This window comes from Rana temporaria, chromosome 2 (assembly GCF_905171775.1).
Source record: "Rana temporaria chromosome 2, aRanTem1.1, whole genome shotgun sequence".
Classification (NCBI taxonomy): Eukaryota; Metazoa; Chordata; class Amphibia; order Anura; family Ranidae; genus Rana; species Rana temporaria.
The window spans coordinates 307,469,057-307,481,607 of NC_053490.1; the positions used below are offsets into that span (position 1 = coordinate 307,469,057).

At 41.8% G+C, this 12,551-nt stretch overlaps 1 protein-coding gene across 1 annotated transcript in view; it reads left to right on the forward strand.

The window, feature by feature from the left end:
- Window positions 1-11,820, forward strand: part of CCDC181 (coiled-coil domain containing 181) — a 36,324-nt gene extending 24,504 nt beyond the window's left edge. The window contains exons 3-7 of the mRNA XM_040337351.1: window positions 4,143-5,009; window positions 7,656-7,802; window positions 9,788-9,850; window positions 10,059-10,216; window positions 11,447-11,820. Of these exons, the coding sequence (XP_040193285.1) occupies window positions 4,143-5,009; window positions 7,656-7,802; window positions 9,788-9,850; window positions 10,059-10,216; window positions 11,447-11,609 (1,398 nt within the window). The 3' untranslated portion in view covers window positions 11,610-11,820. The remainder of the gene's footprint in view (window positions 1-4,142; window positions 5,010-7,655; window positions 7,803-9,787; window positions 9,851-10,058; window positions 10,217-11,446) is intronic.
- Window positions 11,821-12,551: the final 731 nt, after the last annotated feature.

The following is a 12,551-nucleotide window of genomic DNA, read 5'->3' on the forward strand; positions in this document are numbered from 1 at the left end:
GAACTATTCAGTCAGGACCCATGAAGTATGTAAATGGCCTACACCTACAGCGAGGGCATTATTCAACTTTGGTCAAAGCTGCACAGGTTGTATTCATCTATGGACACCCCTAACCTGCATAAGCAGTTTATTTTGCCTTTAAGGGATTGTTTACGTGTGTTAATTAGGAACAACAAAGCACCGCTCATTAACACACCTAGAGCATTTATGATGTGATTGAAAAGCATCAAGAAAGCGTCTTAAATTACCTTTGAATGTGTTGTTTTTCTAGTGGGAAGGGCTTAAAGTGGAACAAAAGGGTGAATTTTTACCTGTCAAAAGGCCATTTATCAACCTCTTCTTTAGAGTGCCAGTCTTCGGGGCCTCTTCATTGGCCAACGGGGGATGACATCACTCCTGCACATGTGCTGACTGCGCCAGCACTGTGGAGCTGCATATGCACTCAGGCTACAGCACCGGAGAGGATGGTAAGCAGACAGGTAGGGGGATTTCATTGCAGAAGAGACATTGCATGTCTTCTCTACAATAAAAGCCTGCCTGTTCACTGTTTCTTACGGAACTTCAGTTTCACTTTACCCACTTGCCACCCCCGCTATAGCCGAAAGAAAAAAATATGGTTGTGACCCTCAGTTCGGAACTGCGCATGCTCAGTTCTGATCCGGAGCTGGCCAAGATCATCCGAGTGCCTGCTAAAGTGTGTTTGGGAAGCACTGGCGGAAGGGCGGGTCTGACAGAAGCAGTGCCTGAACGTCATGTGATGTCTTTGTGCAAGAGCCTCTTGTGCAGGTCTCTGGGATGGGAGCAAGGTAAGCAGAGAGCGGGAATGTCAGTGCTGTTTGGACTGGAGTGGAGTGAAGGGACCACCTGGCATGAAGAGAGACTGTCACTGTGACTCAGGAGAAGACGTGTCATGTCGGCGAAGTGTCATCATCATCTGTGCTGCTGCACACTGCTATCTGTGTGTGCCTGCCCATTCTAATGTTTTGCCATGTCTCTGAGCTATTTAACCACTTCTTGTCCGCGCTATAGCCGAATGACGGCTACAGCGCGGACTTCAATTTCCGGGAGGACATCAATAGACGTCCTCCCCTGCGCGCGCTGTGATCACCCAAGTCACTGAGACTCGGGTGATCACAGATCCGAGTAAGGGGTCGCCGGTCCCGGCCCCTTTCCACGCGATCAGCTGTCAGCCAATGACAGCTGATCACGTGATGTAAACAAAGCTCGGTAATCGCGAGGAGCACAAGAAGAAAAAAAAGCCGATTACCGACTTAGGTGCAAGGGACATCGGTCCAGAAGAGGAAAAAGGCACATATGCCTCGTGTCCCAATCTGAACCCCCGGCCAGTGCCACCTGTCAGTGTTCACAGTGCCCACCAGTGCCACCTATCGGTGCCCATGATAGTGATAAAATAGGTGTGTTGCGCTGATAACTTATTTCTACGTACAAAATTACATAAGAAAGAGACCCCCTTGTAAACTCAATACAAAAGGGATCACAAGTGCAAAATAGACAATATAACAAATCTATTTTGTCTATTTTGCAATTGTCTATTTTGCACTTGTGATCCCTTTTGTATTGAGTTTACAAGGGGGTCTCTTTCTTATGTAATTTTGTACGTAGAAATAAGTTATTATCAGCGCAACACACCTATTTTATCACTATTATTGGTTTTGTACACTCTTTTTGTGTCTGCAGCGGTATTATTTAGTTTTTTATTTCTATACATTTTTCTTGATTAATTAGTAGTAGTAGCGCTGTAGTACCATATATTCATTTATCGGTGCCCATGAGTGCCACCTATCAGTGCCCAGAAGTGCCACCTATCAATGCCCACCACCATTGGTGCCAATTAGTGCCACCTAGCAGTGCTGCCTATCAGTGCCCAACACTGCCAGCTATCAGTGCCTATCAATGCAGCCCATCAGTGCTGCATCAGCGTACATCAATGAAGGAGAAAAATTACCTCTTTATATATTTTTTTATTTTGTTATAACATTTTGCAATTTATTTTAAAAAAAAATCAGTCTTTTTTTTTTTTTTTTTTAACAAAAAATAAAAACCGCAGAGGTGATCAAATACCACCAAAAGAAAGCTCTATTTGTGGGGGGAAAAAAAGATAAAAATGTCATTTGGGTACAGTGTTGTATGTTGTATGACTGCGCAATTGTCGTTCAAAGTGCATCAGCGCTGAAAGCTGAAAATTGGTCTGGGCAGAAGTGCCCAGTAAGCAAGTGGGAGCATCGAAAAAATAAAATAAGAAAAATGCTTTTTGCTTTAATATCTACCTTAAATCATATTGCTAATTGCATATTATACTTGTGTGTACCCTAAATACTGAAATTTGCACCTAAAACTATAGTTTTGTAACTTTTGGAAATGGCAGTAAAAACTTTGCTGTGCCAGTAAATTTTGGGTGTCGTGTCAGTAAATTTCTATCTGGTAGGTTGGCAACACTGGAATGGGGGGAGACTAAAACATAAATGGGGGGGGGGAGTCAAATGTGCTTGGCTCAAAGACCTGGACACTGTATGAGGTCATAAATGGGTGTCGTTGAGTTCTGTTAATACTAATTTATGACAACCAGACCAGAACCAGAATTGTGAAGCAAAAGTGCCGCATTGTCAGTAGCAACCAAGCTAGTATAGGTACATACAAAGACGCTGTAGGTTATGACTAGAAACAGCTTTAAAGTGTATGTAAACGCTAATAATGAATGTATTGTCTTCCTTTTGGTCTGGTAAATATATAATTGAAAGTGTTTTAGCTATTCAATAAGTGCAAAAAAAAAAAAAACTTTTTTTTTTTGTATTCTTTTGTTCTCTACACACTTCCTGTGTTATCTAAAGGCCCTCCTAGTTCTCATCTTGGACTACAGAATAATAAGAGTCCATGTTGTAAATAATAGTAGCGTGTGACGGTTTGAATGGTTTAGCAAAAAGCACCTGGGCAGGTCTGACACCACTCGGCCCACAGGTGGAATTAGGAGTTCAGTGAATTTTTGCAAGATCGGCAGGTGTTCTTCTGTACCTGTGGGGTCTTTAACCACTTAAGGACCCCTTCACGCCGATATATGTCGGCAGAATGGCATGGCTGGGCACATCAACGTATAGGTACGTTGCTCTATAAGCCCAGCCGCGACCCGGTCTGAAGCTCCGTGACCGCGGGACTAGTGGACTCTATCGCCGCTGGAGTCCCGCGATCGGTCCCCGGAGCTGAAGAACGGGGAGAGCCGTGTGTAAACACGGCTTCCCCGTTCTTCACTGTGGCGGCAGCATCGATCGTGTCATCCCTTTTTATAGGTGACACAATCAATGACGTCACACCTACAGCCACACCCCCTACAGTTGTAAACACACTTCAGGTCACACATAACCCCATCAGCACCCCCTGTGGTTAACTCCCAAACTGCAACTGTCATTTTCACAATAAACAATGCAATTTAAATGCATTTTTTGCTGTGAAAATGACAATGGTCCCAAAAATGTGTCAAAATTGTCCGAAGTGTCCGCCATAATGTTGCAGTCACGAAAAAAAATTGCTGATCACCGCCATTAGTAGTAAAAAAAAAATAATTAATAAAAATGCAATAAAACTATCCCCTATTTTGTAAACGCTATAAATTTGGCGCAAACCAACCGATAAATGCTTATTGCGATTTTTTTTTTTTTTACCAAAAATAGGTAGACGAATACGTATCGGCCTAAACTGAGTAAAAAAAATGTTTTTAATATATTTTTGGGGGATATTTATTATAGCAAAAAGTAAAAAATATTGCATTTTTTTCAAAATTGTCGCTCTATTTTTGTTTATAGCGCAAAAAAAAACGCAGAGGTGATCAAATACCACCAAAAGAAAGCTCTATTTGTGGGAAAAAAAGGACGTGCAATTGTCAGTTAAAGCGACGCAGTGCCGAATCGCAAAAAGGGGCAAGGTTCTTTTAGCTGCATTTTGGTCCGGGTCTTAAGTGGTTAAGAGATAAAACGTGGGCAATGTTTATGTATTGCAGATGATGTACTGTATGTTTTTTGTTTTTTATTTTGCCCTGACATAAATTTAAATATCCTTCTTTTCAATAGGCCATTTTCTTGATAAAATTGTTATAATAACTTCTAAATGCATGAAACATTCTGCTGTTTCAGAATGAAGATGACAATGAACATCTCATTGAACAAAGACCTGATAACGCATCACAATTAGTAAAACAAGAGATCGAAGGTGACCGTATACCAAGCAACGATGGTAGCATTTCTCAACTTGACCCTAAAATAAATGCTAAGCTCATACTGGATACTGTGTCTGAGGGTGAAGAAGTTGATCCCGAAGATGAGGAGGCCAAACGATATATTTCAGAGAAGATAGAAGAAGCAAACAAGAAATTAGAAATGGAAACCATTGATGAAAATCGCCAGAGGAAGCTTAAATTTAAGGACAATTTGGTTGATCTGGAAGTTCCACCATTAGATTTTCCAGACAACGATGGAACTGAAAGTCTCACTGAAGACGATGTAGTAGGTGGTATAACACAATTGCATCTTAATGATACCCCAGCCAAAGAAGAGTTGAATGCTGAAGAAAATGAAAACATTGAAGAAGGAGCAAAAGATGGGAAAATTTTGATTGAGAAAGATGGAAAGTTTGAACTGGTCAGTTTAAAGGACATTGAGAACCAGTGTTCTCTACCACCTATCGGTAACATTAAGGAGCTGTCAAAATCTCCATCGCCATCTATGCAGTCAACTAGATTTGGTGCATTGCAAAATGGAGACGATTTAGATCACAAGAAAAAAGTCGCTAATGAAAATAACTTTGTCCCTCAACCTCCTGGTGGGCCTAAAGTCCGACCTAGCTCTGCTAGTCATTCATTGAAATCTCTACACAGAGTGAAGCCATCGCGTAGAGCCCAGTCTGCAATTTTATCCACCAGAAACACAACATTCAGCCTTTCCTCAGAGCAAAAGGAGCTACAGAAGAGGATTCAAGAGAGGCAAGAGAGACTTAGGAGAGAGGTAAAATAAGCAATTATATAACAATACATTTTCAAGTAGAATTAAAGTCGCAGGCTAAAAAATTGTGAATTTAGATGTGCAAAACTATGTGCCTTATGCCTTACTCATTCGGGTTCCCGGCTGCTGTGCAGGTAGGTTGAGCAACAGGACCTAGACTTCTTTATAACGTCTTTGCTTAATCTCTGTAGAATATACAGCTCGGAGGCTATAGGCTTTCCACACCTTCTTCTTAGTATATCAATATACCCCTACTGTTTCAACCAGGACAAATCATATCACTCAATGAAACTATGTGATTTCTGCCAGTCCCACCCTGTGTTTCGAACACGCATGCTGGAAAATCAGCATCTGATCAGCACTCACAGCCAATGGCTGCGAGGGCCGATCACTGTGTTCTGGCGGGGTGGTACCTCGGTCAGAACACAGCAGCTCCATGGGGAGATCACCGCACTAACATTGGATGTGTTACTACAGTGCTCTGTATGTGTTTTTTTTTTTCTTCATGAAGCCCATTGGGTTCAATGGGGAAAAAAAATACTTCCTGTGTGTTCTCGCCATTATATGATGACTATTTGAGTTGCATAAACTATAGGCTTCTTGCTGTAGATCTAAAACATAATACCGTTAATTGTGTAAAAAAAAATTATCGATCCACCTGCTGACTGGATAGAAGAGTACATAATCTTAATGAACAGTATTTTATTTATCTGAATAAAAAAAATCAACTGCGTATATGTATGCGTGTGTGTGTATATGTGTGTGTATATATATGTATATGTGTATGTATGTGTATGTGTGTGTATGTATGTATGTATGTATATGTATATATATATATATATATATATATATATATATATATATATATATATACACACACTGTAAGATGGATATTGAAAAGCCCTATGTTAAAAATAATTTATGCTTGTACTTCAACTATGCGAGGATGTTTTATGTACAATGTACAGCGACTTTATCTTGGGAGAACAGTAGTGACTAGCTGCAAAAATCCAAATGGGTAAATTTATTATTTTACTTCTATTGGCAAGCCAGATGTGTCTGCAAAGATAAAAAAAAAAAATGTTTTCGACCATATTGGCATTGACCAAACAAAGTGGAACTAGTGCCACAGCATTGTTTAGTAGGCTTTGGTTTTATTACGTGGGAAAGGATTTGACCCTTTGTCTTTCTCATGTTTATGTTCTTCTATATACTTGGGGAATGTCCCCCTTATTTCCTGTCCTGGTAACAGGTTGTGGAAGGAAATATGCCCAACCAACAGATCAAATCTTCCTCTTTTTATTCAAAACTATAAAATCTATTTTTGCTTGAGCTTATTCACACGACCCATTCAAGGCTGTACATAGCCCAGGTCAGTGTATTTCTGTGCCAGGTACAGCCAGGAACATCTTTTCAGCTGCGGCAGCTCAGCTCAGTGACAGGTTCAGATAGCCAGATTCAGAGAGACGGGCGCATCTTTAGTTAGGCGTAGCACATCTCATATGCGCTACGCCGACGTAACATTGAGAGGCAAGTACTGTATTCACAAAGCACTTTCTCCCATATGTACGCCGGCGTAACGTAAATGGGCCGGCGTAAGCCAGCGTAATTCAAAGTAGCAAGGCAGTGGGCGTGTTGTATTATAATTAACCGTAACCCCATGTGAATGCATGGCCGAACGAACGGCGCATGCAAATACTCCCTAGGATACGACGGCTCAATGCGTACAACGTGAACCTAACTTACGCCCAGCCCCATTCACGTACGACTTACGTAAACGATGTAAAATCCGATGGCACTTCCGACGTCCATACCCTAAAGGACTTAGACCAGCTTTTTGGTGGTTTAACTTTACGCCGGAAAAACGCCTTACGTAAACGACGTAGATTACAGCAATGGGCGCAAGTACGTTCGTGAATCGGCGTATCTAGCTCATTTACATATTCAACGTGTAAATCAACGGAAGCGCCCCTTGCGGCCAGCGTAAATATGCACCCAGGATACGACGGCGTAGGAGACTTGCGTCGGTCGTATCTTGGCAAAATTCAGGCGTATCTCATTTTAAGAATGAGCGCATAGATACGACGGCGCACATTCGGACTTACAACGGCGTATCTACTGAATCTGGCTAAGAGGCTTCACACATTGGGGTTGATTTACTAAAACAGGAATGTGCAAAATCTGGTGCAGCTTTGCATGGTAGCCAATCGGCTTCTAACTTCCGCTTGTTCAATTAAGCTTTGACAAAAATAAAAATAAAAATTTGTTTCTATAGTAGAACTACACCAGATTTTGATTGAGTGATTGCCTGTGTTTAGCGGCAGATGAGCAAACAGACCCATTCATCTGTCCCTGGCCCCAATTACATGTAAACAGTTGGGGACAGTGTCAGCATGTAGCTGATATGTACAGGCTTCCTGTCCACAGATCACCTGGCCACCCCTGCTGCATAAATATGCTGTCCTGGGCAATGTATGACTATACACAGCCATATCAATGGACCCTAAAAAGTCACCTATCCATGCTGTTAATTTAGTTTTGCATTTTTATTTATATATTTTTTTATTCATCTACAAAGTGAAATGAAACAGATATATCATTTGAAAGAAATAAAACCAGTGTTATTAATCAACCTGTTCTGGAAAAAAGGAAGAAGACCGGAAAAAGGTGGCAGAAGAAATGAAACGGAGAGAAAACGAAATGGCATTTAAATTTTGGTTACAGAAGAAGAATGAACAGCTAATGCAAGAAAAAAGGATCCTGCATGCAAAGGAGCTGGAAAAAAGCAGCATATCTGTGAGGAATCCAAAATAATAGTAGTTTTATGGAAACCATAGAAAAATACTAGTTATCTAAATCTTGATCTATGATTAACCAATTTTCATTTCAGTGCCCTGATCATCAGTGAAAATGATGTCCTGACAGGCCTGCCAGTTAACGGCTCCCCTCTCCTCCCACAGACACAGCATGGGAGGAATGGAATGCCGATAACCAGCAAGTCTGTTTGCATGTGATCAGCTGTGATTGCACACAGTTGATCACATGGTAAAGGGCTGCTGCGATTGTCCCTTTACCCTAATCTGTTAATGGACACAGTGGTTCCAGAGCATGTCCAATGCACCCCACTGGAGGCGCACAGGGTTCTTGGAGGACGTCTACTGACGCCATCCCAAAACTGGACGACCGCGCTGTAGCCATCTTTTGGTTATAGCGCGGTTGGCAAGTGTTTGAGATAGTTAATTTGAGCACCACAGCAGACAAAAATAAATAAAAATCATACATTTAGCATTTTCTGGCGTGTACCACAATACATGATGGGTGCACTGGAAAGTTGTGGTGTGTTGCCATTCAAAATGAAAGGTACCGAATCGGACGTAACGGTAAGAATGTGACCCAGCCAGTTGCATTAATATTGCCCAAATGCATGGATTTCAAAAAAAGTGCATGCATTATTTTTAGAAGCACAGCCCGTTGCAATTCACAGTAACACATCATTTGTCATATAGAATAAATGGCACTGCAGCGCACCAAAAAATTGATAATTTAGATGCGACCTTCCAAACAAACTGGAAAAAACTGGAAAAAAAACATCAATTGCCACCAAGGTGCCCCCCCCAAATGCCACCAGTTTGTCCCCAGCCCAGCACTTGCCTTCCTCTGGTCAGCGCAGCCTTCCTCTGGTCAGCGCCGTCCTCCTCACTCCCTCGATGTCTTCTCCCGTCCTCGATGACGCTTTAGCCAATCAGGTGACTGGTAACCAGACCCGGTGCACCTGATTGGCTGAGAGGCAGGTCAGTGTTAGGGAATCGCTTTCCTAACACAGCATGGTTTAAACCGAGAACGCACAGCCGTGTGCCCTCTGTTTAACCATTTGGAAGCCAATTAGGGCCCACAGGCTCTAATCGGAAAGCCTATGGCTCTAATCAGGCACTTCCAAAACACACCCACTGCTGTTATTCAGATGGCCGGCGCTCAACAGGGGGCCGGACACCTGAATAGTGGGCGGCAGCGGCGACAATAGATATATTCATGCAATGCATGAATATATCTATTGTTGAGTGACGGGTGCAGGAGAGAGGGGGCAGCACTCCTGCGCCCACTATGGACGCACCGCCATTGATAATATATAAACTATACATTTTTTCTAAAGGAGCCTGGAGCTCCTCTTTAAATGTGTTGCTGATCGCTCCGCCATTCCTTTTTTGGATAGTGCCTTTTTTATTTTTAATATATAGTGCCTTTTTTTGCTAAAAAAGCTCCACTTCCGTCCAAACCCCACCGTGGCGAGATACGTCATATCCTTTTTCGCATTGGCTCAGTGTAATTAATCCCAGGAGACAATGGGCATCCTCCGCGGCTAGCAACACTTTATTTCTAAATTGGAAAAGGACGTGATGCTAGGCTCCATTGTCATGTTAAAGTCCCACTGCACATGCGCGAGATTGGGAGGTGCTTGCTGGGTAGCCAGCAGCACCTTATCCCGGAAGAGACTCCTAGTGGGCTTCAGATGCCCACACTCAGGATCAGGGCCGATCCGCCCTATGGGCTCACTATGCAAGTCGCTTAGGGCCCCACAAAGCTGCGGAGGACCCCCCAAATTACTATAGGCCCTGCCTGGTGAGAAGTAATTTTTGGCCCCTCACCCCCCTTCTTAACTCGCTGGCTGCATGGGAGAAGAGGTAAGAAGTCAGCACCTCCCGCTTCTCACTTTAATGTGACATGTCATTTTCGGCAGCCCCCCCCTGTTTCTCAACTTTAATGTGACATGTCATTTTGCTTAGGGCCCCAGGGAGGTCAGGGTCGGCACTGCTCAGGATGAACACTTGCTGGATCAGGAGGTTACAGTGAGTACCAATACATTTAGTAACACAGAAAACATTGTCAGATGTATGTATTATGTATTTTTAATACATAATTGGCAACTATCACGGGGGTGATTTAAAAAACAAAAATAGCTTGGGCAGGCTGGAACTCCACTTTAAGGACACCATTGTTTTAGTATATATAGAGGGCGACTGCAATCGGTATTAAAATATGTCTTGGTTTTAAAAGGATAAAGATAAAGAAGGGTCAGATGAAGCTTTTGGTACTTGGCTGAGGAGGAAACATAGAGACCAACTGAAAGAAAAGAAGATGGAGGAACTAAGACAACAGGAGACTGCTGCTTTCCTGGAAGAAAGTAAAGACCGAGAAGGAGCAACTTATGCACAGTAAGTACCAAATTATTTGTAAAGTCTAAATTGTTCAGCTAAAAAGCAATGAAGTGTCTTTACAAATGAGATGGCTATTATTTTCCATATTCCCAGATTTATGTTCATATGATTATATAGTTCTGACATATTATGCAGCACTTTACAAAATACACAGAATTATTGACAAGACTTTTTTTGCTCAGGAGTACATAAGTTTAATGCAGCCTTTTTTGACCAGGGTGCCTTCTGGGTTCTTCAGGGGTGTCTTGGAAAAATGAAAAATTTGTCCCAAATTGCCCCAAAAAATTGTCAACATGCCAGTAAGTGAATCATACTAGAGCTGCATGATTAATTGAGATAAGATCGCGATCTTGATGCAACCCCCCCCGCGCGCGATCTTCAGGCTGGATAAACCACGTAACCAGCGTGGAACGCAAATGGCGCCTATATCGGAACCAACGTCAGCAGCTTGCGCCGCTGGATGGATGCCTGGGCGTGGGCTTCTTTCTCACAGTTCTGTAAAACTGTAGTGTGTATCCATGCACCACCTAGTGATTGTCGGCGGTACTGCTTCTGATGTATAAAAAATAGACCAGTGATATGTCTATAATGTTAAAGACCATATAACTCCTATGAAAAAAGCAGAATCAAAGTTTTTGATTCTGCTTTTTTCATAGGAGTTATATGGTCTTTAACATTATAGACATATCACTGGTCTATTTTTTTATACATTCATATTTTCAGATATACCACAGGTTTATTTATTTATTTGGGGGGGTTCTGGCATTCAGTTTTAGAGAATCGTGATCTTTAGTCTAAGCAAAAGAATCACGATTCTCATTTTGCCCAGAATCCTGCAGATCTAAATCACAGCTGTCCTTTGTTACACAAAAGCACTTGTTTTTATTGTGTAGCATTATTACCTTGGGCAGCCACTGGCATCCTAACAACCGATAATGTCATTCGTTGATAAAGAGGATGTCGGGCACCTTCACAGCAGCATCCTTGTTTGCCCCTCTCTGTCAGCACTAGGGTGACTTTAGCTCAACGAGGGAGAGAAAAGTGCTCAAATGATAATTGTGCATCATTTTAAAGGGTGCTGTGACTTCATATTATTAGATTGTAAAGATGTACAACTCTCCTTGACCTACATTAAAAGATTACCATTACATAAAGTATAACAAGCTGTGCAGTTGATTGATATAATCCCTTTTTTCATTTATTTTTTTATTATTATTATTGTTGCAGGTGGGTAAAGCAGAAGAGAATACAAAAACGAGTTGAACAACAAGCTGCTAAAGAAAGATCTAGAAGACTTTTGCTGGAAGCCCGAAGAAGCAAGCAGATACATAATTTGTTGTACAATATTTCTGACTCCAGATCGTCCCGCTACATTGATCCCTACAGCTAAAATTACATTCTGTTTCAGTATTCAGCACTGGTACATATTTATGTACTTACATTTACTGTATGCGTTACCACTAGACACATTACAAACAAAAGCTATATTTTTTATTTAGTTTCTTTAGAATATATTTTTATGTGTCTGAATAGAATATTATTGATTTGTTAGTAATTTGTTACCATATAAAATTGGCATTCCAGGGATTTTATGCAACAAATGGCGATCCAAAGCATTTTCTATCATAACAGTCATCCAAACGATTCTTCATCATAAACACTGTGCTGGGTTTTGCTAATTAAGCAATCACCAGAGGTAATGTTTAGGCTAATTTCTAGGCTCTAGATAGGGGATATGCAATTAGCGGACCTCCAGCTGTTGCAGAACTACAATTCCCATGAGGCATAGCAAGACTCTGACAGCCACAAGCATGACACCAGAGTCAGAAGCATGATGGGACTTGTAGTTTTGCAACAGCTGGAGGTCCGCTAATTGCATATCCCTGCTCTAGATGCAGAGCACTACACAGCTCCTGAAATATGAAGGATCTACCTGGCATGACAACGCTCCCATAGAAGCTTATAGCTTAGGATGGAAGAGTACACCATTTGAGATCCTGCATTTAAGAGGACACTTGACAGACATTTAAAATATAAACCTTTTGACATATGTACAAACCTAGCTTTATAGTGAACCCATGCTTTGCTCTAAACCAGGGGTGTCAAACTGGCGGCCCTCCAGCTGTTCCGAAACTACAAGTCCCATCATGCCTCTGCCTGTGAGAGTCATGCTTGTAACTGTTAGCCTTGCAATGCCTCATGGGACTTGTAGTTTTGCAACAGTTGGAGGGCCGCCAGTTTGACACCCCTGCTCTAAGCAAAACCTTGCTAGCTGCATATAACTACTTTCCCTTTTGTCGGTTCAACTAATAGGAACAAAGAAAGGAAGCTC